At 37.6% G+C, this 25,746-nt stretch overlaps 1 protein-coding gene across 4 annotated transcripts in view; it reads right to left on the bottom strand.

The window, feature by feature from the left end:
- The window catches only part of Mdn1 (midasin AAA ATPase 1), a 148,067-nt gene that overhangs the window by 85,895 nt on the left and 36,426 nt on the right, over nt 1-25,746 (bottom strand). For all 4 annotated transcript variants that reach the window (XR_012449601.1, XM_074078153.1, XM_074078160.1 and 1 more), the window contains exons 16-33: nt 20,928-21,139; nt 19,946-20,049; nt 18,369-18,513; nt 17,789-17,885; nt 16,726-16,839; nt 13,449-13,596; nt 13,088-13,198; nt 11,124-11,275; nt 10,622-10,800; nt 9,753-9,961; nt 9,469-9,615; nt 7,950-8,091; nt 5,640-5,774; nt 5,424-5,562; nt 4,755-4,893; nt 4,304-4,434; nt 3,132-3,276; nt 1,259-1,388 (exon numbers count right to left, since the gene is read on the bottom strand). Coding sequence is in view for 3 of the 4 variants with exons in the window: in XM_074078153.1 (XP_073934254.1) it covers nt 1,259-1,388; nt 3,132-3,276; nt 4,304-4,434; nt 4,755-4,893; nt 5,424-5,562; nt 5,640-5,774; nt 7,950-8,091; nt 9,469-9,615; nt 9,753-9,961; nt 10,622-10,800; nt 11,124-11,275; nt 13,088-13,198; nt 13,449-13,596; nt 16,726-16,839; nt 17,789-17,885; nt 18,369-18,513; nt 19,946-20,049; nt 20,928-21,139 (2,579 nt within the window). In the remaining variant the exon portion in view is untranslated. The remainder of the gene's footprint in view (nt 1-1,258; nt 1,389-3,131; nt 3,277-4,303; nt 4,435-4,754; nt 4,894-5,423; nt 5,563-5,639; nt 5,775-7,949; nt 8,092-9,468; nt 9,616-9,752; nt 9,962-10,621; nt 10,801-11,123; nt 11,276-13,087; nt 13,199-13,448; nt 13,597-16,725; nt 16,840-17,788; nt 17,886-18,368; nt 18,514-19,945; nt 20,050-20,927; nt 21,140-25,746) is intronic.

Raw genomic sequence — 25,746 nt, 5'->3', positions numbered from 1 at the left:
ATTAGAAAAGCAAATTCTGGGTCTCTATCCCAAACTTATGATCAGGAACACTGCATGTGGGGCCCAACAACTGTATTTCAACAAATCCTCCAGGTGAGTTTGAGAACCACAGGCTAAACAATACTGTGCTATCTGGTGACCATTAAATTTTAGGGATTGAAGAGAAAACAGCAAGCTTAACAGGGCATGGGAACTCCAGCTGTTCAGAAAGTGGCTGTTCAGTGTATGACCTTCTGAAAGTATGTCTTGCTCAACAACAGCCAGTCTTTCCTGAAATAGCCCAGATGAGAACAGGTGCTGTGCAGATGCTTCACACAGCTGGCCTACCCAGTTTTGAAACTGTGCCATAGAACACCTTTAAAAAGCTGAACATATTCATTTATCACAATCCCAAAGAAGTGGATAACCTAGGCCAGGCATGGTGGCATGTGTCTGTAATCACAGTTATTCAGGAGGTGGAGATCAGAATGATTGTGGTTCAAGGCCAGCTGAGGCAAAGTTACCAAGACCCCATCTCAACTAACAACAAGCAGACCTGGTGGCACAAGACAGTGGTCCCAGCCATGTGGAAGCGTAGGTAGGTCAGGCCACGCCAGGTAAAAACACAAGACTATTAAAAAAATAAAGCAGCTGGATGCTGGTAGCTCACACCTATAATCCTAGCTACTCAGGAAGCAGAGATAAAGTGGATTGCAGTTCAACACCAGCCTGGGCAAATAGTTCTGTGAGACCCTATCTCTAAAAAGCCCATCACAATAAAGGGCTGGCAGAGTGGATCAAGGTGTAGGCCCTGAGTTCAAACCCCAGTACCGCAAAAAAAAAAAAAAAAAAGAGGGCGGAGTGTGGCTGGAGTGGTAGAGCCTAACAAGACTAAAACCCCCACACTGGGGGAAAAAAATCCTTTTATATTCTTTAAAAGACAAAAGAAACTATGTATTGAGTCTAGTAAGTAAATGTAGGTTCTAAACTAGATAATCTAAGATAAATACACATACATGAAGCCAATGTAAGCTTTTTAAGTAAGTTAAAAAAAAAAAGAGCCATATAGTAAATGTTTTGACTCTTACTGGACATTTTAAGAATTGTTTAATCTACTTTATGGGTATGCAGGAGTTTACTAAAAAATAATGCTGTTTTCCAGATTTTCTTTGTTCCCATTTCTGCATCCTTTACGGAATACCCTACAATATACCCCTTACTCCCAGCACCCACTCCTCTCCATTACCACTGCAGTCACCACCACCACCTGCAAACTTACCTTTACGATCTATTCTGCCCAGAGACAATCCTGGGCGGAGATTACGATTTATTATTTTAATTAAATCTTCACGCTTTGTACATTGAGGGCACCATATTTCCGTAAATCGGTTTCTTAAGGCAGGAGACAGCTATAAGGAACACAAATGCTAATGTGAATTCAAAATCTATGAAGAAAGCTACAAAACTAGTCCTTTGAAAGAATGTTTGCTGTGAAACAGAAAACACTATATGCTTTTTCTTTTTTTTTTTCTTGCATCTAACTATGCAGCTCAGGCTGGCCTTAATCTTGCTATGTAGCCCAAATGGCCCTCAAATTGCAAAACCCTCCTGTCTTCACCTGTCAAGTGCTAGGATTACAGGTGTGTACTACCACACCCAGCCTTAGATGACCTTTTATTATATCTACTAGAAGTATAGTTTACTGAAGGTCTACTTGTCTTAGCTCTTTTTGCATGGTACCTCATTAATCTCCATGACTCCCCAACATCAGCATTATCACAACTTTTTATAAATGAAGCTCAGCATTTCAGAGACTCACACAATAAGTGGTACAAGTATTAGATGCCAGTCCTACTCAAATGTGAACTCTTACCCTTAAGCAGAAGTTCTTTTCACTTTATCTTTACATAAAGTTACATAAACAGCCATCTTTCCATAGAGAATAGTTGTCTGAAGTACAGGAGAAAACTTCTTTTATACAGTTTATAGAGTGAGATTATAAGGAGGCATATATTTACTTTTTGTATAACAAAGAATTATTTAGCTCCTCGTCATAGAGCCTTTGCTTCTTATCCAGATTCCTCTTCCTCCCTCCCAAACAGTTAAATCTCTGTTCAAAAAGGTTACGAGTGCTACATATGTGTAATGATTTGTTTTGTTGGTACTTGGATACCTGGTCTACCAAAGGAGGAACAGGAACAATGCCCATACTCAGTAGCTCACTAAAGACTTTGAGAATAGGTATGTAATTGAGTATTTCTCTTCACCATCCTAAGGTGACCTGTGCTTCTGGTGTTCAGAATTTTACCTCGTTTTGCTTGTTAAGCAGGCAAAAGCAAAAGGTAGTTTTCTCTTAGGTAAGAATTAACAAGCTTTGTCTTAAGGAAAACATAAAATAACCTGACAAGTAGTTTAACTTAACCTTGAAATCACGTATCTAAAGCACAAGGGCATTTTTACTTCTTACACTACTAAGGAAAAGGAGGCCCAAAATTTCGGGCCCATATTTCAGGCACTCAACAAATAGCCAAGAACTTTAATTCCCTTCAAAATTCTTCTCTCTCTGAACTATTACCACACTAACTTTACCAGCATGTAATCTGCACCTCCACTGAACAGCTTCGTGAGCCTAAAGCCACAGTCTTTGGTGCTTGGCTACATTTGAATGCCAGGAACTTTACCAACAATCTCACAGTGACTCACCCTGCGAAACCAGAAGAGGTTTTTGATTGTGGCTCTTTTATTTTTTTTACACTATAGTATCATTCATATAGCCAGACTAGTGTTTAATAAAGTAGACTCTAAAAGCAGAGCTAGATTTTAAATTGTGGTTCTAACTTTTCTTATATATAAAATTAGAATAATATGTTTCACACAGAACTACTGATACCATCTGTCAGAATAATTTAAGTAGAGCGCTAGGAAAAAGACCTGAACTAATGTCATTTCAGGCGTATAAAGTGAAATGTCGAATAAGGAAATGGCCATCTGTCAAATTTTTCAATATAATAATAAATCTAAAATATCCTTTTGGGGTTTCTACCCATTACTCATAAGAATTCAAATGTGTTACTACATACTATATTTGTGTCTGTCAATAAGCTGAGGACAAAAACTAGAAAAAAATTATGCTTCCGGAAGCACAGTTCTACCTCTTTTTTCCCAAAGTCACCTCCAGGGTTCATAGTTGCTAAGATACGGAATTTTTTTCCAGCAGTCAACAGCTCTACCTCCTTGTCCTTGTCTTCTGGACTGCCTTTTTCAGCTAACACCAGAGATTTTTCCACTTCAAGAACACTAAAAGAAAAATTAGGAAAAGTTGATGTATTCAATTTTGCGGTCTTCAACGTTCTTTAAAAGAAAAAAGGTGTCTCTTCTTTTGAGCTGTCACAAATTTTAAAATGACTCACTATCCCAATTTCTGTGTAATGGAACATATCTGGTATTAAGAGAAAAAGAACTCCTTTCCACATACATTCTAAGGCATTTGTCCTAACAATGGGTATCTTGCATGCAAATGTGCACAGCAACACCGTAATCCTCCAAGTGGAAATGACTCAAATGCCATCAAATGGACTCGATAAACAAAATGTGGTACATATAATGCTACTGGGAATAAAAAGGAACAAAGTAAGGATGTGCACTACCATATGGATGAACCTCAAAACATTAATACAAAACAAAGGAAGAAGCCATTTATCTGAAAGATTGAGAAAAGAAATGTATACAGAAAAAAGCAGATTAGTGGTTCTTTGGAGCAGGAGGTAGAATCTGGAATTAAGGGTAATACACACAAAGGAACCTACTAAGTGATGGAAATGTAAAACAGGATTGCAGTGGTTTTAAATTCAGTGTATTTACTAAAAATACTGAATTATACATACAAATTGGATATATATAAATTTTATGGTATATGAATTATATCCCAATAAAAGAAAAATGGATGTTATTACAGATGTTACTACATTAAGATTAATACTGTTCTGAGGTACTGAGATACCTTACAGCCATAAAATCTAGGATTGTTACTAGTTCTTTCAAAAAACTAATAAACAGAGAATTTGCCTTGAAAAAGGATTTTAACTCAGGCTCATTCTTCTAGCTAGGCCATCCCAAAGTCCCATCATTGTGGTTACTGACAGCAAAAAAAGAAACACTATGTCTGTTACAAAGCAGACTGAGAGTTAACACCAAAGAACTAACTCTTCAACATTTTCAAACATCAGCTATCCACCTGTAAGGGGCATTACTGAGAAGACTGAGTAGCTATAAAAAACCCAGACAAGAAACACATCAAACACAGGGCAAGCCTCTCACACATTACCTGTTGAGTCTTTCCAGGACAGAGTCGTCAGCCAGTGAGATCTCATCCAAGAGGAAAAAGCTATTCTCTTTCATAGCCAGAACCAGAGGTCCATCATGCCACTCGAAAAGTCCTGATGTGTCCATTTCTTCCTATAGTTTTGAATAGAAGTGGGGGAATTAAAGAGTAGGTGGCTCCACGTGACAATACCTATACTAGCTGGTGTCTGTTGGGGTGAAATGGTCACTCTGCAAGAAAGGTCTGAGAACAGGGAACAAAATCTGCAAACCAGCATGCTTTGAGAAGGCTCCTTGCAGACCAGTGAAAATCTTAAGACATGCATGTATATATAACCAAACTGGAAGCCGGATCTAGCAACCACACCATGAATAAAATCCCAATTTTATGTATTAGCCAACAATAGTTTTTTTTTAAATAAATAAAACATATCAACATTTGCTACTGAACAAACCTTGTCATTGGGCTTCTGTCTCACTGGTCGTAATCCTCCCAGGAAATCTGATGTCTCCATATTTAAGTGGCAGTTGACCGAGTAAAGTTTCTGGTTTGCCAAGGCTGCAAACATCTGACAGATTGTAGTTTTCCCACACCTATTCGAAATATACACTAGATTAACAAGGAACATGTGTTCCAAATATACAATTACACTATCAACAAAAGAGGGGAGTCACAGCGAGCCTCACTGCAGCAACACGCAGGACTAACAAATGCAGGGTCTCCACAGCCCAGGCTCATGGTGCTCCTCTGCAAAATGAGTGCCCTCCCACATTCCTTATCCAGAGGAACATGCACTGCACAAGCCCCATCATTTCCCAGTTGTCTCAACAACCAAGGGAGATGGAAATCTAATCTTTACATACTCAAAAAACACTAGTTTATGTGCTCTTCTCCTCCACACACCTATTGAATGAACTTCACTTTAATAGACAAACACAGCTCTCAAAATGACAATGATAAAAGAAATCACTCTTTTCCATAAACAAGGAATTTAGCCTTAAGATAAAGAAATAATAAACCCTACTCCTTTGGAAAAAGAGAGAGAAAGAGAAGTAACTGAAGTAAGCCTATGAAAGTGGAACTGAACTGAAACTTCTCAATTACTCATTGCTGCAGAACTTACCCAGTGTCTCCAACCAGCAGCACTGGTTCACCAAATTCCAGTGCCCTTCCCACCAGCATCGCCAGTCTCCGCATGCCCTCAGTCCACACGATGTGGCTGAATTTAGACTCCAAGGTAGATATCTGGGTAGATGATTTACCTATCCGAGGCAGAATAAATTTTTAGTTCTAATGGGTATAACTAATTGATATTCCTCTGGGTGTTTGGCCTACTCACCCAGTAATTTTAGGACACTTTCTTTGGAGAAAAGAGATTGAGGACACAATTTTTTCTTGAAATGTTTTTCCAGTACTTCTTGAATCACATCAACCTCCTCACGCTTCCTGACTCTCCCTGCTAGAAGCATAAAACCTGAGGATTGGAAAAAACAAAGAAAAAATAAAAAACAAAACCAAAAAAAAACAGGAGCAAGTAAGTATGTGGTAGCAACATGAAAGGATATCAAGAACAAGGAGCACTAGAAACTTTAACATGCTGCTGGTGGAATAGAAATCTAAACAACTACCTCAGAAAACTAGGACGGTTGATTACAAGTAACCATATACATGTCTATGCCTCAGAAATATGAACACATGTGTGCACCCAAAGACACATATACAGGAATGTTCTGGGCAGCTTTATTCATCATAGCCTAAAAGTGAAGTGTACGAACAGAGTAGATAAACAAATAATGGATTACTCCCTAACTATAAAAACAAACGGATTTATTTCTTCTACACAAAAGAGCATGGCTAAATTTCATGTCCATCTGAATGAAAAAGTCAAATTTAAGAGAGTTTATGATCCCATTTAGATGAAGTTCATGCACAAACAAAATCAATCTGCTGTGACAGAAGTCAGAAAGGTGGTTACTTCCATGAACAAGACAAAAGAAGGCACCTTCTCCGATCTGGAAATATTCTAAATCTTGGTAGAAGTGGTAATTTGCATGGGTATTTATATATGCAACCATGCTTTACCATATGTTATTATTTCAACAGAAAAGCTTAAGAAAATATGTTCCTCCTCCATCTATTTTCTGAGAAAGAGTCTCATTGTGCAGCCCAGGCTGGCCTTAAATTCACAGTGATCTGAATGTTGGGATCATAGCTGTGTGCAACCATGTATGGCACTTCATCTACTGAATATCAGGAAAAAAGAGAAAATAAAGGGCCACGGGTGTAGATCAGATGTGACTCTGGGTTTCTAACATGACTTAAGAGGCTACTTTTGCTTTAAAAAACAAAAAACCTTCTCTCTCCAGTTGAGCCTGCAGGTCACAGTGGATAATTAAAGCAGGTTAAAAAGCTCAGCATCTCTGCTTTCATTTTGTATCTGTCTCCTTTGCTACCTTAAAATTTGGGTGAGATTCTTACTCAACTCTGCACATAGACGTATTAATATCATTTTAGGGGCTGATAATCCACACCTGTCAAGGCTGAAAGTACCAAGATAAGAATAACTAAGGTATTTTCGAGATAAATCAACGGATTGTCAATTACCAAGAGAAGCTCCTAGAGGTCCTCACTTACTGCCTTGAACTTGAAGGCCTAACTAAACCCATCTTGCCTTTCTGATTTGCCCTTTAAGCTCTAAGTTATTCTTTCCAACAATCCACAACAGATTCTAGAAACAGCCCGAATGGTAAGGATCAACCAGACCACAGTTTGACCAAGAATGCTTGACTGTGCATACTTCTTGCCCTGACTTTTGGTTCTTCCCCTATTTAATTCCAAAGTTCTTTGTAGCTCTTAGCAGACATGGATGAGGATACTTGGTTCCTCACAGTCCCTTCCAATGTAGCTATACTGAATACACTCCTTTCCTACTTCACTATTATTTTTTGTTAGGTTGTTAGGAGTGAGTGGTCAAATATGGTCTACTGGCTGCCCCAAGACTCTAGCAACAACATCAATCCCCAGCATCTCCTGCTGCTCACCCCTAGAAAGAAAGAAAGAGAATAACACTCCCATGACCTAATTTTACTTACTCTTTTTACTTATTTAACTGCTCCACTAATGACTCATCAACATTTCTCTTAAATCAGAGGATTCCAAAATGCTCTGTATTCTATTCACAACAAGAAAATATAAATTCTTCCCATGAATTAAACCAAAAAAGCCAAAACTGAGACTGGAATATCTCTCATGACCACATTGCAGATAAATGGCCAACAAAGCCACCAACAACTATCTGCCAGAGGGAGTATCCTGATATACTAAATCCTGCATGTGGCCATTTGAAGCAAAGAGTACCAGAGGCTTGAATGAATTGGACTACTTACAAAAGCAATTAGGACTTGAGGGGCTAGGCTATTCTTAGAATGCCTAGAAAAATATATACACCAATCATAACTTAGGCAAGATTTGACTTAACAAAACATGACATTTGACATAACTTTATAGACAAAAACATTTCACTGAGCCAGTCATGATGATGCATACCAATAATGCTAGCACTCTGAGGACCATGAGTTCAAGGTGAGCCAGGATACAAAGTGAGATCCTCTCTCAGAAAAGAAAAACAAACACTTCATTGAAAACATACCATCATTGGCTAAATGCTGCAGCCAGTCATACTCCTTCTCTGTCTGTTCAGCCAATCTGTATCTTTCAGCCCATCGGAACAGATCACGAAGGGTAATGAAGCCCTGCTTTCCAGCAAACACTGAAGAACTTCTGCGGTAGGACTATAATAAGTATCAAAACAAATGAAAGGGGCTTTGCATGTAGTACAACCTACATCAAATTCCTAGTGATTTTAAGCTTCCATTAAAAATGATTTCACTAAGATTAAATTCTTTAAAATGTAAGTAGACTATAACTGTCAAAAGAAGGATATTAAAAAATCACATGTAAATAATTGAATTCCATACTCCAGAAAAAATATAATAATATCTAATATGTGACCATAATGCTAATATTAAATACTACTAGCATTCTGGAAAATAATTTGACAATGAACATATGCTTCCTGATAAAGAATACCTTTAAGAGCTGGTGCAGATGACTCATACCTGTCATTCTAACTCCTTGGGAGGTAGAGATCCAGGAGGATTGTCAGCCTGGGCAAATAGTTTGTGAAACCCTATCTCAAAAACACCCAACACAAAAAAGGCTGGCAGAGTAGCTTAAGTGGTAAAGTGCCTACCTAGCAAGCATGAGGCCCTGAGTTCAAGCCCCTAATGCCACCAAAAAAAAACTTTTAACTTTAAAATATGAGGGTTTTGTTTTAAGTCAACTGAATGTGCTATGCCCTGGGTCCACTCCCTAGCACTACAAAAAAAAAAAAAAAAACCAAAAACTGTAACTTTGCAGTTGACAAGAGCATCTATTCAAGTATCGTAATTGTGACACAATTAGCATCATGTTTAAAAACAAAAAATTGTAAAGACAGGCACAGTGGCACATGTCTGTAATTCCACCTGCCTGGGAAACTAAGGCAATAGGGTCTCAAGATCAAAGCCAGCCTAGGTAACATAATAAGACCCTGTTTCAAACACCAGCAACAAAAACTATACTCTGCCCATATCAAATGCTCCAAAATTATACACAAATAAGGAACTGTCATCAAATATAAATGTTACAAAAGTTTTAAGATGATATACAACTACTGAGTTAGAAAAATGTTAAGAAAAATAAATAATCCGGGGCTATAGCTGCAGCTCTCTAACAGTGCTTCCCCAACAGTGCACAAGGTGCTAGGTTTGATCCTCAGTGTGTAGGGGGCATGGACACCAAAAATTGAGACATTAATAGAATACATTTTGAAAACAAGAGTCTATTCACTGGTAGAAGGGGAAGAGGAAGGGGAAGGAAAGGAAAGGAAAGATTCTATAGCTAGAGATGCAGCTCAACTGGTAGAGTAATTACTTGCCCAGCAAGGGCAAGGCCCTAAAGTTCAAACCCACAGTACTGTACTTTCCACCAAAAAAAACCAACAAGATTCTTACTGTGTAAAAACAAAGAAATAAATGGACAGACTTGTTTCTACTCAAGGACACTGTCAAATTTTGACTGACAATCTAAATCAATGCATTCCATCAAAATTAAATTCAGTGAAATACCTGAAGGTCCAACATGACTTTAACCAATCTGCTGCAATAGGATGGAGGTAAACTACATCGTTTGTGCAAGATTGTTTCCAACTCAGCGCTAGGCAATTCATCAAAGTGCAATTCCACAAACCGATTCCTGAAAGCTCTAGAAAGCACCTAGGAAATGCACAGAAAAAATACAGTAAAAAGGACCTTTTCCTCTAATTTCCAAAATAAAGGTCAAAATATCTCATTCCTAACAATAAACACTTATTACTTTATATAGTTATGTACAGAAGATAGAGGACACTCACTTTTCTGCCTCCATAAAGCCCTGGAGGATTTTGAGTGGCAAAAAGCATGAAGCGAGGGTGTGCTTTAACAACTTCTTGTGTTTCTGTTATAAGCAATTCACGGTTATCATCCAACAGCCTGTTCAGTGCCTCTAACACATCAGTAGGGGCCAAATTTAATTCATCTAAGACTATCCAGTAACCCTTTCTCATGGCATCAATAAGAACACCTACAAGGAAATGAACACTGAGAATTAGTGAAAGTGTATAAATTAGTCCAACTAAATTTCTAAACAAGTTACTCTTTGTAACTAGTCTTGCCCCCAAAACAAACTGTGACACCGTAGATCAAGGAAGCATAATTCAATTAAAACAGTCCTTTTCTTTTACCCACAAAGGAGACGTATGATTTCCAACTTGTTTAATTTTTTCCCCTGTAGTCTAATTTTATTTACACCACCAAATTCTCAGTATGTATTTCAAACTTTCTCCTCACTCCACTCTTTAATTCTCTAGGAAACAAATCAACACTTCAACTGCTTTCTTCAAAACATGGCCCAAATCCTGTACACAGCTGAAAAGACTAATGAGATTCAAACAAACCTAGTCCCCTAAGTGTCACCCTTAACTATCTGCAGCTCATGGGCAAAGAAAAACAGTCTGCTATGGAAGAGGTCCAAGTGCCTCAATTAGAAAGATCAAAGACTGTCTGGCGGAGTGGTTCAAGTGCTATAACACCTGCCTAGCAAGTGAAGCTCTAAGTGCAAACCCCAATACTGCAAAAAAACAAAAACAAAAACAAAAAAGAAAGCTCAATTACAACTACTACATAGGGAAATGGGTCTAAAAGCATGAAAACCTACATCTATACAACGCAATGTTAACATTACCTTCTTTAAAGACAAGTTTCCCTGAGGAGTCAGACGTGTAACAACCAATGTACTCCTGAATATCTGTGTGCTCGTGATTATTAATACGCACACAGTGGTTGCCAGTAGCTGCAGCGAGCCACCGGATCAGGCTTGTTTTACCAACTGATGTCTCTCCCTGAATCAGCACTGGATACGTTCTGTAAAAGATCAGTGATGGAAGGAAGAGAGGAGGAAAGGAATGGGGTAAAGGGAAGGCAGGGGAGAAAAAAACACAGAAACTAGAATTAGAGTAGTGTTAAAACAAGAATGGCCTAATTAGTCTGCAACCGTATTACTCCCACCAAAAGTACGACTAGAAACAATGCTTTTACTTTAGGAGAAAAGTCACAGTATTGACTTCAGAAAGTGATAATTTAATATACCAGTGAAGCTCTTCAAAGTAACGGAAGGTAGTCTAGAAAAACATCAATGCCTATGTTTGCAGAAATGTTATAGCAACCAGAGAAAAGCCCACACACACCCTGCAGAGACCACTCGGACTATATCTCTCAAGTTCAGCTTAACGGAAGATGTCAATACGTATGTCTCATCTATTGTTGGCTCTTTGTCTCCCACTGAAATCCAGTAGCCTTCAACCTGGATAAGTCGACCTCCTTTTGGTTCTGGAATAGGCTGAAAGACAGACAACTCTGAAAAATGGCTAACAGTTTTATGATGACTATAGCATTCTTTCAGAGATGGGAGAAAAGTAGGAAAAGAAGTTACCAAGAATGCTTTCACCATCAGAATCCATGGGCAAAATATGAACATATTACTTTGAGGAATGAGAATAGTGTTGTCAGATACTAGTTTTAAAAAAGTGGGGTGGGAATCAAAGTGTCTGGGGAAAAGCTAAAATCAAAATAATTTCCCACATATCTTATGAAGGAATTCTTTCACTTACAAATGACCACTCTCAGATTAAATATTTTAATCAGAAACATGTATTTCAGGCTGGAGGTGTGGCTCAAATGGTAGAGTCTGCCGAGAAACCAGTAACACCAAAAAGCAAATAACAAAAAAACCCACCATGTATTTTATATACATACAAACTGGGTCAGTTTTGATGCAAAAGAGGAAGGTTTGCATTATTTCTGGATCCTCTACAAGACAGTTTCTCTGACCCTTCAGAGAAACGAATCCTTTATTAGAAATTTTATAGACGATGGCATAATCTTTCCAAGATAAAGTGCTATTAGGCTGAATTATACAAACTGCTTTTTTTTTACAGATCAAAAATGGTCAAATAGTGGGCTGAAGGAATGGCTCAATGGTAAGGGTGCTTGCCTAGCAAGTTCAACCCCAATGCCACTTAAAAAAAAAAAAAAAGTCAAATAGTGGCCCAGTCTATAGTTATAGAGAATATATCTTGTGTAAATTTTGTCTTTGGATTTGAAGCTACAAGTCTAAGCCAGGTTTTAAATGCTCCTTACCACTTGAAGGTGTATGTGTGGTGACAGGGGGAAAGCCCTTCAAGCTTCCAATCACAATCATGAGGAGCACATATAAAAAAAGTGACTGAAAACTAGCATTTATGACATAATCAAAGTAAACCCGAGTCTGCCTCTTTGTACAATGTGTGCACGCTAATAAAAGTAACTTTAAAAATGTGTCTTTTTTTTTAAGTTTTTTTTTTAAAGCGCTTAGCATAAATAGTATTTTTAAGAAAATTAAATCCAAAGCAACTGGAAAACCAATGGTTCTCTCTTCCTAATTCTTCAGACCCATGCTGTTCTATAATTTCCTCTGTCAAACTCAAGTTGTTTGTAACAGTTTCCTCTCTCCCCAAAATGCTCAATCATTAATCAGAAGAAAAATGCGTAGATAACCATGGTGGGTGCAACCATCCAGGGTAACATGGTGTGGCCCTTAGAGAACACGCCATAGTGATTGATCTCTAGTGGAGAAACAAAAAAGATACCCAAAGCACAGTTAGGCTAAAAAACGGCTATATAGTAAAGGGCCTGAGGACCTGGGTTTGATGGCCAGTACTCCCCACCCCCAAAAGGGAAAGCTACAGAATATCCACATGCAATGGCCTCACATCACTTAGATTAAATGTACCATGGAATTTATCTCAACAAACACACACATACACACTGGAATTAGAAAATAAAATATATCCGTTACAAATTAGCTGGGAAGAGCTATCTGCAGGATCTAAATCTCTAAAGAGTATAATTACTTGGAACTTTGGCCAACTAATACATACTTTTCTGTAATCTTTCAGTTTTTTGCAACAGATTACTTCCTTTTCTTTTTGACAGCACTGGGGTTTGAACTCATGGTCTCACACTTGCTAGGCAGGCGCTCTATCACTTCAGCCAGTCCACCAGCCAATGGATTACTTTCATAAAGTTTTGTTAGGAAAAAACTTGAATCAACCAAAACTTTGATAATTCAGCCATTTCTTTATATTAAGCAGATCAAAATCAAAGAGCATACCTGTTTCAGCAAACTTTTGACATTACCAGAGATAATGTGTTGACAAATGAGCTTCTGAACCACTGGGTGTGATGCCCTGTCAAGTTGTGTCAGGAAACCCAAACAAAAGCCCTAGAGAGAAAACGTAACTATGCTTAACACAAATTGTCCCTCTGTAATAGCACCCCTATTTATTTCAAGAATGAAATTCAACCTTTTGGGTGGTTCTATTTCTCAGAACCAACTTTAAGTATGATAAGGTGATTAAAAAGGAAAGGGTGGCTCTGGTAAAATGATTCTGGGCTAATCTGACTAGTATACGAATCTCATTCCCATGGTGAGCCATTCACTCCACTCCCAAATCAAACAGAATTAAGAAGACCTCATAGAGAGAGCGCTGGATATTGCCACATGGATTGGAGGCTGCAAATCGCAAGGCTCTGCAGAGAGTCCGAAGGCTATAGTGAGGTCTGTGGCCAGTCCCATCCACCAACTTGGTCCCAGAATCTTTCCGCAAAGCTGTGTAGAAGCTATGAAGAGAATGAAGTTCAGATAAACTAATTAATTGTATTAAATTATTGATTATTTTGCTGTTGTTCCCACTTACCTACAGAATCTCCAAGGTGATTTTTATACATCAGAAATGGACAGGGTTCTATACCAAGATTAACTCAAAATGGATCAAGGATCTTAATATCAGACCACAAACTCTAAAGTTGATACAGGAAAGAGTAGGAAATACTCTGGAATTAATAGGTATAGGTAAGACCTTTCTCAACGAAACCCCAGCAGCACAGCAACTAAGAGATAGCATAGATAAATGGGACCTCATAAAACTAAAAAGCTTCTATTCATCAAAAAAAATGGTCTCTAAACCGAAGAGAACACCCACAGAGTGGGAGAAAATATCTGCCAGCTATACATCAGACAAAGGACTGATAACCAGAATATATAGGGAGCTTAAAAAACTAAATTCTCCCAAAACTAATGAACCAATAAAGAAATGGGCAAGTGAACTAAACAGAACTTTCTCAAAAGAAGAAATTCAAACAGCCAAAAAACACATAAAAAAATGCTCACCATCTCTAGCAATAAAGGAAATGCAAATTAGAACCATGCTAAGATTCCACCTCACCTGTTAGAATAGCCATCATCAGCAACACCACCAACAACAGGTGTTGGCGAAGATGTGGGGAAAAAGGAACCCTCTTACACTGTTGGTGGGAATGTAAACTAGTACAACCACTCTGGAAAAAAATTTGGAGGCTACTTAAAAAAGCTAGACATTGATCTACCATTTGATCCAGCAATACCACTCTTGGGGATATACCCAAAAGACTGTGACACAGGTTACTCCAGAGGCACCTGCACACCCATGTTTATTGCGGCACTATTCACAATAGCCAAGTTATGGAAACAGCCAAGATGCCCCACCACTGACGAGTGGATTAAGAAAATGTGCTATCTATACACAATGGAATTTTATGCAGCCATGAAGAAGAATGAAATGTTATCATTCGCTGGTAAATGGATGGAATTGGAGAACATCATTCTGAGTGAGGTTAGCCTGGCCCAAAAGACCAAAAATCGTATGTTCTCCCTCATATGCGGACATTAGATCAAGGGCAAACACAACAAGGGGATTGGACTTTGAGCACATGATAAAAGCGAGAGCACACAAGGGAGGGGTGAGGATAGGTAAGACATCTAAAAAATTAGCTAGCATTTGTTGCCCTTAACGCAGAGAAACTAAAGCAGATACTTTAAAAGCAACTGAGGCCAATAGGAAAAGGGGACCAGGAACTAGAGAAAAGGTGAGACCAAAAAGAATTAACCTAGAAGGTAACACAAACGCACAGGAAATCAATGTGAGTCAATGCCCTGTATAGCTATCCTTATCTCAACCAGCAAAAACCCTTGTTCCTTCCTATTATAGCTTATACTCTCTCTACAACAAAATTAGAAAAAAGGGCAAAATAGTTTCTGCTGGGTATTGAGGGGGTGGGGGGAGAGGGAGGGGGTGGAGTGGGTGGTAAGGGAGGGGGTGGGGGCAGGGGGGAGAAATGACCCAAGCCTTGTATGCACATATGAATAATAAAAGAAAAAAAAATGGACAGGGTTACATACAACTTCCTAAAACACTCATTAAAACCTCTCAATCTTTTTCAAATCTTTTTCATATACTCAAAGGGTACTTTAAAACAATAAAATGAAGATCTATCAATTTCCTTTGGGAAATCAGAAGTATGAGGTGCAATTCCTCTAGCAAAAAGGTATCAAGAAAGATAAGTGAGAAATGTCTCTTTAAGACAGGAAGATCTAAGAGAGCCTTAGCCAGAACATACGAGCCAAGTGTTCCAGGGCTAGCTCTAACTTGAGCAGAACATCAAGCCCCAACATAGCACAGTGGTGCTGAATAAACTCAGAGTGCTTTGAAAAACTGTAGAGAAGGCTATATTCACCAGTTACAAAGCAGGAAGATATGATTATCACTGGCATATATTACCACTATCATATTTCTCAGTTCAGAAGACAAGATAGAAGTAGTTTTGGATTGAAACATGAACTTCTCACACTTCAAAATCTTGTGAAATTAACAATTAACTACCACAAGATCAAATGTAACCAATGAGTGTCAGATGAAATCCAATTTCCTGCCCAAATGTGATATACCCTGCCTATCTGCAAGATAATCTTTCTTTGAACAAAGGCCTATTTGACTAACCCATTCAAAATAAGATTCCAGGCCTCATTTTCTAACACTCTACTCACTTTTATATTTTTTCTTCAATTACCACAACTCATTTATTGGTTATCGTCACCTCTGTAATTCAAGCTCCATGAGAAGAACCAGATTTTGACTATCTCTACTACTGAGGCACTCAAAAAATAGTTGCTGAAGAAATGAGGAACAGGGGCTGGGGATGCACCTCAGAGGCAGAGTATGTACTGAGCATGTACAAGGCCCTGAGTCTGATTTCCAACACTACCGCAAAGGAGTGGGAGAATCACAAAATGCAAAGTAAAATGCTAATGAGATCATACTTCAACCCCTTAATGAACTGTATTTCTTGATGATGTTGTTACATACAAAGTTAATTAAATGATTTGGCCAGAATGATACAATTAGCTTCTAGTCCCAATACTATTGCACTTTTTCTACATGGCATACAAAACATGGAAAAGAGACTCAAATTAAAGTACCAAGCCATACTACCACTCTATAATTTATTCAGCTAAATATTAATCCTAAATCTCACTCAATCTATTATATTAACCTTCCTCCCTCATATCTCACCTAGCTAATATGCAAATTATGGGTAGAAAAGATTTCATCAACAAAGATCAAAATACAAGCCATTGACATCTCATCTGGCAGTTCAAACATCCACCTATGAATACAGAGGTAATGCAGAGAGCAGTATCTAATTGTTTCCACATCCTCAGGGGAGTGGTTCTTAGTATTAAAGGCAGTTTCCTTAGGAAAACATAAAAGGGTTCTTAGAAGAGTCCAACTTTAAAATGGAAATCTAAATAAAAATCCTGTGTCAGTCCTCTCCAGTTAGAAGAAGAAAAGAAAAACAAAAGTAGTATCTGCACATGGAATATAATTTTATGTTCACAGAAAAAAATATAGAGACAAGCCATAGAAAACTTACTTTATGATTCCTTGCACTGTGTTCTTATTTACACTCAATCCTTTCAAATAATCCACAATAAGTATTTGTAAGTCTTCTTTACTTTCTAATTCTTCTACATAAAGTTCTGTGAACCTAGAAAACATTTATTATAAAATACCTACTTTTTAGGAAATTAATACAGCTATACTGACAATAGAAAATGTAAGACAAGTCACATACACTCATTTTAAAGGCTTGTAATATAAAACACAAGTCTTTTGCTTGAGATGCAAATGGATCATAATGAAACAAAAGGTACGTAGCTGTCACCAACAATATGATTACTAGTTCTAGGCAATAAATCTTTTACATAAAATGTTTGCACAAAGAAACAGTTACAAAACAAAGACATTTATCACCATTTTTATGTGTTTTCTTAAATCATAACTAAGCTACAAAATATATGGGTAATGAAAAATAAGCCCCATATCATCAAAAATTAAATGATAAGCAAAAGAAAAAAAAATACTTTAGTGTGGTTTCTAAAATTTCCCTATGAAAATGGACATAAGGGATCTAACAGATTTTTACCACTACCTTAGAACTTGAAATGAAAAAAAAAAAATTTACCAACAATAAATTTGGTGATTTATCTCTTCCTAAGTTTTACATGGATGAAATATTTACTTCATGTCAGTGCTTAGTGACAGAAAATCCAAAGAAACTTAAAAGACCTTTTACGGATCATTAGCATCATCCAAAGAGGACGTCATCCCTAATAATGCACTTAATGGTGTTATAATGTTACTCTTATTATTATTATATATGAAACTTTATTACTGCTAAGAGGCTATTTGAAGAAATATTTTGTTTTCAATAATACTCATGAACTGTTAAGTATCATACTAATAACCAAAGAAAATGATTTTCCAGTGTTCTAGACTTTGTCATATGCCTACAACCTATAGAAATTATAAAGGAATATAACAAATAAGAAAAGTAAGATTCCTTTAACAGATACTAAGAAACTTCAAGCATTATTTTGAAGTATGGTTATACTGACATTGCCAATGAATAAAGAAAATGAAGTTTAAAACCTTACCTGTTTCTTATTCCTGGTGGGAGATTTCTTTTGCCTACATCAGTAGCTGGATTCATGCATGCAAATAAGCGGAAGTCAGGATGACGAACCAGTGGCTCTATTAAGAAAAAATTAGACATTTTCAACAACCTGTAATAATCAAATGACAAACCACAGATCCCCAAGTGAAGACTATTCAAATTCACAGCAACTCTGCCTTACAATCAGCCAGGCTGCTCAAATGGTCCTTGCCTTTTCTGAAACCCTACTGATCACTTTGCAGACCTATGTATACAACTTAACCCTATTCTGCCATTCCACTGTTTTATGGTATGTTTGTTCACTGTTAATTATCGTTTGTCACCCATTCACCCATATGTATTTATTTTGCCAACGTGTGTATACAGATCTACCCACAACCCAAATGTGTTAATGAATTATTTTATTCTTCTTTGCCTTTCCAATGCAACCTAACAACAGTTCAATGTACATCACAGGAACTTAATTTCTAAAGTATAAACAAATCCCACTGGGAGAGCCATATAATCCACTTAACCAAAAGACCTGGCATCAAGTCAAAAACCAGGGGATCAAATGCTACCTGTGTCTCCTCGATCAAGCAACACCAAGGAGCCAGAGGATCCTTCGAGCAAACCACTCAGACATTCCAATGTTTCAGGAGCAGCCAGGTTAATCTCATCCAACAAGATCCACTCTCCTTTCTTTACAGCCTGAGCTAACGTACCCTAGAAGAAGGTAAGATAAAAAGTTAAGATTGCATTTCAAATAAAGACACACTAACTAGGAGCAGTTTATACAGGTGAGTTAGAAACTGAGGCAAATGCAATTTCCCCCACTTGAGGAACCTACGCTTTAACTGCCAAATGGATGCCACCAAGTCTGCAAAGTTAAGACTAAGTTAATTTTGTAAGTATCCAAAAAGTTATCAAGGGAGTATCTCTGCATGAAATGCAATAAACTAAATTCTCTCACTCCCTGGATATTCAAATAAATGGTAACTTATAATGTATTCAGGTGTTTAACAGCATCCCATTAGCTATAAAGAGCACCCAAATTAAATACAGAGTTAGGCTATGAGCACACCAAGGCCAGATACATGTCCTAATCAAGAGTGTGTCCTGGTTCAAAGACATAAAGTTGCTAAAGAGTATCAAAATGAATATTTACTCATGTCTAGTCCACTAATGGTATCTGTTAAAGCTTCAGTGCCAAGAACAATAAAAACATCTTACAATTCACTTGGTTGATGTGTCAACTGAGTACTAATTCTAACAAAAAAATCTTCTACAATGTGAACTGAGAAAACTAGAACAAATGTAATACTTTAGTGTATTAATAAAGTCACAAAACATAAGCCTTATCTTGAGAGCCCTTTACATTTTAATTGGTTATTACAGAAACAATCATATTAAGTACAGATGACCAAATTTTCTGCACATGAACATATGATTAAGTGAACCTTCTCAAATACCCACATTCTTAACTGTCCAGTAGCATATTCTAAAGAGTTTCACAGAAATAAAAGTGGAAGTATGGTTCAACTGGTCAATCACCTACCAAGCACAAAGTCCTGAGTTCAAACCCTAATATCTTTAAAAAAAAGTTTCATAAAAATAGTTTTAAAATAAAGGCAAAAAAGCCTAGCTCGTGAGAGTTTAATCAAGTCGATCCTTCCTAGAATCAAATGGGGCACTGGAATGAACGAGCCTCCAATTCTCCTCCCCCACCTTCCCCTCTGCGCTCACTCCCGCTCTCACTCACTCTCTCTCTCTCTCTCTTTCTCTCTCTCTCACACACACACACTCTTCCACATTTGCACTTTGCTTGGAGCTTGGACTTGATCTCATGTTGAGCCTTTGCCCCTGTGTGTGCTATATCACCTCTCCAACCCTCCATACACATAGGAATATGAAAGAATATCATGATTTGTTTACAGTTGCATCTTTAAACATAATTGTGCTCCTCAAATTCTTAAAAACACAATGAACATTTAAAAACATCTTCTCCATAAATCATTATTTCACTAAGTGTTTTCTAAGTCTTAAACAGTAAGCACTTAAAAACAACCGAAAGAGAATACAAAACAGTAACCTGACACAAACTCACATTCTGCATCAAGTCCACATTACCTTAACCTAAATAATTAAAACAAAATACCTCTACAAATGCAAACAAAAGGGTATTTTCAGTCATCTTCATCTGTTGTTGGGCATGACTGAGTCTAAGACCAAATGCTTCCCATTTCTCCTTTAGGAGTAGCCCTAGGAAAGAATAAGAATTTAACACATATGTTGAATTTTATTACTTTATATAGAATGTTTAAGTACATAAATCATATAAATAATGAAATAACAAAAACTAAGCATCTTAAACAAAATTTAAAAAGCCAAACCTGAATACTCATATAATGCTATGATCCCACCACTATACTAATTAGTTCACTTCTATGCACACATATAGGTACTTGTTAATTCATCTTCCCTTGGGATGGGGAGGTAGTTAGGTAGTAGAGTGTTTATCTAGCATACACTAGGCTCTGGATTTGATAACCAGCACCAAAAGAAAACATTTTCTCAGGGCCAAGTACAGTAGTTAATACCTTTAATCCCAGTTACTCATGAGGCAGAGATGAGGTGGACTGAATTGTGAGGCCAGCCCAGACCAAAAGGTAAAATGTTAGTGAGACCTTATCTCAACCAATAAACTGGGCATACTTGTATGCCTCTGATTCCAGCTACATGGGAGTCCATTTGGATTGCAGTCCAAGGCCAGTTGAGGCAAAAAACGTAAAACCCTATCTGAAAAGTAGCTTTAAAAAACAGATAAGGAACACAGAGAACTTAACTAAGCTACCAAAAGCTCCTTTAAAGTGCAGCTTTTCAAAACCAGGCTGTTTCTTAGGAAACATGAGATAAGAGCTGCTAAGCAGTACATATACACTAGTCTTAAGAGCCATCTGAGTTGCAGGAATCAGGCCTTAAAGCATGGCAGCAGCTACTCTTCTAAACCAGTCCCCCATGCCGTAAGTCCTAGAATACGCCCATCTGTATTTCCTATCCTTCCCCCAAACTCTTCTTAGTCCTGTTGATTGAACCCAAGCCTCATGCCTTGCCAATAGCAGTCTGGGCTATACCCTTACCAGCATCACTCTCCTTTCTTTCCTTGTTAACAGCAGACTTGTACACATGCTGCATTAGTCTGAGGAGATCATGCCACCGTTTCTGTCTATAACAAGTCTGAATGTGACCCAAGAAAGTAAAGTTTTGTCTTTTGGAAAACGTCTGGGCAAAGAGTTCCTCAAATGCTTCTCGTAAGGGTAGCCAAATAAGCTTATGGTCCACCGGCTTATACCTGAAACAAAAAGTAAGTGTGATTCACAAACTTCTAAAGTTAACAGAAATTGGAAGGACCTGAGAATAATCAAAATCAGAAATAAGAACAAAATACTTAAAATCTACATTAAAGTTTTTTTGGCAGCACTAGGGTTTGAATTAAGTGCCTCAGGCTTGCTAGGTAGGCCTGAGCCAATCGCCAGTCCCCTAAAGTTCTAATTTATAATCTATTCTCCCACTCCACATGTTTGAAGGTAAAACTATTATTAGCTTAATAGTATTATTGAAATTTGAAATTCTGAGTTGGACAATAAAAGGTATATCATTTATTTTACCATGTTTAAATAAATATGTATTAATAAATATGTATGGGACATAAACCATGTTTTAGTAAGACCAAAAAAGTTTTCAGAAGCCAGGCACAGTGGCTCACACCTGTATTCCCAGCTACTTGAGAGGCGAAGGTAGCAGGATCATGGTTTGAGGCCAGTCTAGGCAAAAGGTACAAGAACCTATGTGAAAAATAACTAAAACAAGAAAGGGACAGAGTATGGCTCAAGAGGAAGAACTCCTACCTAGCAAGTATAAGGCCCTGAGCAACAACAACAAAAAAATATTCAGGACACTTTAGAAGAAAAACACAACATCTGAAAATGATAAAGCCAATCTATGTATTCTCTGTTGGAGAAGGAGTACAATATTGTTCCTCATGGGATGCAAATTAGTAGGGGAGAAAAACATTAGTGGGGCTCAGGGGGGTGCACAGAAAATCTTAAGACACCTGAATGGTTTATGGCCATCCAAAGCTCAGCTTTCAAATCTTACTATTTAGATCCCTTCTTATTCCTTAGCATATAATTTCTCTAGCTAGGGAAATAAATCAATATGAATTTAATATTGGGGTGAAGGAAGATAACAGGGGAAAAAGTCCAGAAACACTGTTCTTGCTAAAAGATGAGCTGGCTCAAGCAGAATGAAATGTTTCTTGAAACTCTTTAAATATGGAACTTTCTGTAGCCTAAGATAGTAAATGCTACAATTCAAGGGCATGAGATAAATTTTATTTCCTAGAAAAATTTAGGTTAAAAATTGAAAAGATGCCAAAATACATGACAGAACAATCAAGCATAATAAAAGAATTTATGGATGACTAACTACTCGCTGGCCCATGAGGAGGGACCAGTGACCTGCATAAATACCCAATGGCCTGATTCTAAGCATCTATGATGAAGTCAGGTTCCAGAGAGAGGTATGGGAACATAAAACTCATTTCACTTAACTCATAAGCACTAGCACACTGATGAAGACATTTCTTTACTCCACTTATTCAACAAAAATTTAATGAGCACTTACTGTGTTAGGCATTGAGTCAACAATATCCAAAAGATCCTGTTCTTACATAGCTTACAATAAAAGAGACAATAAAGAAATACATCTATAACGAAAAGATGTAATCACTTTAATAAATGAACTCAATGTGTATAATCTTGTTTCATTCTGCTTGGGCAAGTTATCTTACAGCTACAGCAGTTATCGCTCAACCCTTTCCCATTATCTTCCTTCACTCCAATATTAACTTAAAATATAAAGTGTCAAGCAGTGAGTAAGTGCTGTTAATATAAAGAAGGGCAAAGGAAAAGTAGGTGATGGGGCACTGGAATTTCAATATCACAGTCAGGGAAGCTTTACTGAAGAGGGGACACATGAAAGAGACCCTAACCAAACAAGGAAGTGAACTAAGTGGTACCTGTGGGCAACAGGAGATGCCATGCAGTAGGAACAAATAGTGAATGTCTAGCAAGGTACAACACGAAGGGGAGGAGCTAAAGTTCAGCAGCATGGTAAAGGAGGGAGATTATACCAGAAGTGCCAGGGCCAGATTATGTAGGGCCTCATAGGCCAAAATAAAGTCTTTGGTTGTCTTCTAAATGATCTGAGAAAGTAGTGGACAGATTTAAGGAAGATAGTGATGTGATCTGATGTCCCTCTAGGGATTCATTTTAGCCAGACATAGTTGTACAACCTATAGTTTCAACACTCAGAGGCTGGAGAGGAGGATCATGAGTTTGAGGTCACCCTGGGGTACACAGTAAGACCTCATCTCAAAATAACAAAAGCTTAAGGAAATGAGTCACTGTAAGTACTAAATGAAAAAAATACTATAGGAGTTAGGAGTAGAAGCCAAGAGAAAAGACCAAAGAACTTGACCAGGCAAAACATGGGCTAAAATGACAATGGAAGTAGTGAGAAATTAAACAAAATACATATCACTTAAATGTAGTCTCTGTGCCTCAGTTCTCTCATGCATAAAGTAGAAAAAATAACTGTGCCTCATCCAACAGGGTTAACATAAAGGTCTCAAAATAGTGCCTGGTACATAATAAATGCCATAAAGAGTCAGCTGTTACAATAACTAGTAGTAGAAACTGGCTCTGCTATTACCAATCTAATGAATTTACAAGAGAAATTGCTTAATATTTCAAATTAGACTGATTTCACTAAAAGAAAAGTTGGTTTAATTAAAGCTGAACACTGGTGGAAGCACAGTTTAGTCAATGCATATTTCAACTAATGAAAAACTGAAAGGCTGGGGATGTAGCTCAGTGGAGAGCACATGCTTAGTATTAATGGATTAATCCCAGCACCCCACACATACACACAAAAGAAAATTAAGAAAACACATACACACATCTCACATCAGAATATACATGCCTGGAAGCAAGGGCGGATGAGGGGGAGAGGGTGGGAGCAGGAGACAAGTGGGAGAAATGACCCAAACAATGTATGCACATGTGAATAAGTGAATAATAATAATAAAAAAAAGAATATACACATCAACTGCAATAAACTCAATGAAAATCAACTTGACATCAGGTTGCTTTATAACAAATTATTATGAAGCAAAGTTTCTCAAGTATCTTTTTCAAAAAAGGTATGTTAAGACAAACTTCAATGACAAGAAGGATGTGGGTGCAAAACATCTACCTCAATAGAGAATAACTTGCTACCCATGATCCCATAATACACACTGGAACTACATTTAAGAAAGAGTTCATTAGAGCTTGGCACAATGGCTCATGCTTATAAGCCCAGAGGATATGGAGAGACTGCAGACCAAGGCCTGCTGGGAAAGAAGTGTTGATAAAACCCCATCTCAACAACAACAAAAAAGGTGGGAGAGATGATGCATGCCTATCATCCCAGCAATGTGGAAAGCCTAAGTGGAGAACTGGGTCTAGACCAGCTCAGGCACAAATACAAATCCTTATTTCAAAAATAACCAAAGCAAAAGGGGCTAGAGATCCTGAGTTCAAATCCCAGTTTAGCAAAAAAGAAGAAGAAGAGAACAAGAGTTCATCTGAAGGTGGCTCATGCCTAAAATACCAACTACTTGGGAGGTAGAAATAAAGAAGATCGCACAAGGACATGCACCTGTAATCCCAGCTACACAGGAGGCATAGGTAGGAGGGCTGTACTTCAAAGCTAGCCACTGAAAAAACCAGGAGATCTTATCTAAAAACTAAAGCAAAAAGGACAGAGGGTGTGGCTCACACAATAGAGCACTTGCTGAGCAAGCACAGGCCCTGAGTTCAAAGCCCAGTATTCCCAAAAGAAATAAAAAGAAGAGTTTATCTCAAAATGGCTAACCCAAAAGAAAATGATTTTTCAAGCTAATAACAGAGTAAGTGAAGAACAAAAAATGTAAAAGAGACACATAGAACAGTATATGCTAAGTAATGAAAACAAGCAATGATGAAATGCCATTTCTTTATGTCACGGTAGAGTTCTGAGTTCACAGATCCATTATGCCCTCTTCTCTGCAATTTCTTTTAAGAGTGGTTCCATAGGTGGCAAGGAAAATGCAGGTGGGACATTTTACTTGATTTTGTTTAATTTTTCTCAATCTTTTTCTTTCCTTCTCCACACTGGTATCCTAGAGTCAATACTATGAGCCTGTGCTCTGTATTTTGCCACTTAGCGTTAGAATTTCACGAAAGTGATTTTATTTGCTATGTCTAAGTCTGCTGTCCTCTTTCATGAAATCTTTTTTTTTTTTTTGCCATATTGGGGTTTGAACTTAGGGCCTACACCTTTAGCCACTCCACCAGCCCTTTTCTGTGACAGGTTTTTTCGAGACAGGGTCTTGCAAACTATTTTCCAGGGCTGACTTCAAACCGCATTCCTTCTGATGTCTCCCTGAGTAGCTATGATCACAGGTGTGAGTCACCAGTTCCAGGCTCATGGAATCTCTTAAGCTTATTCCATTCCCAACTCTCTAGCAATTTGTTTTCAATGTCTACCCACAGTTGATGTAAAGGCCTAAGTGCTGCCCACCAGAAGCCTACTTTAAAAGAAATGACAAAAATGAGTTATATATGAAGGGAGGAAGAAAAAGACGTTATCATGCTAACATTGATTAAAAAGCAAAGGAGTAATATGCACTAACAAAGATTAGAAGACAATCTGCAGTAATATAAATAGTTTGATGGGCTTTAAATCTCTTAATTTTATGATGTCCTTACTTATAATTTTTTTTTTTTAAATCCTAAGGCCACATTTATTAAACCAGACTAATTAGTCTATAACTATCACCCCCTTCTTAGCCGGGCATGGTGGCCACATTTC

Source organism: Castor canadensis, chromosome 1 (genome assembly GCF_047511655.1).
Source record: "Castor canadensis chromosome 1, mCasCan1.hap1v2, whole genome shotgun sequence".
NCBI lineage: Eukaryota > Metazoa > Chordata > Mammalia > Rodentia > Castoridae > Castor > Castor canadensis.
Note: the sequence above shows the minus strand (reverse complement) of the source record. Positions and strands in the feature narration are given on the sequence as shown.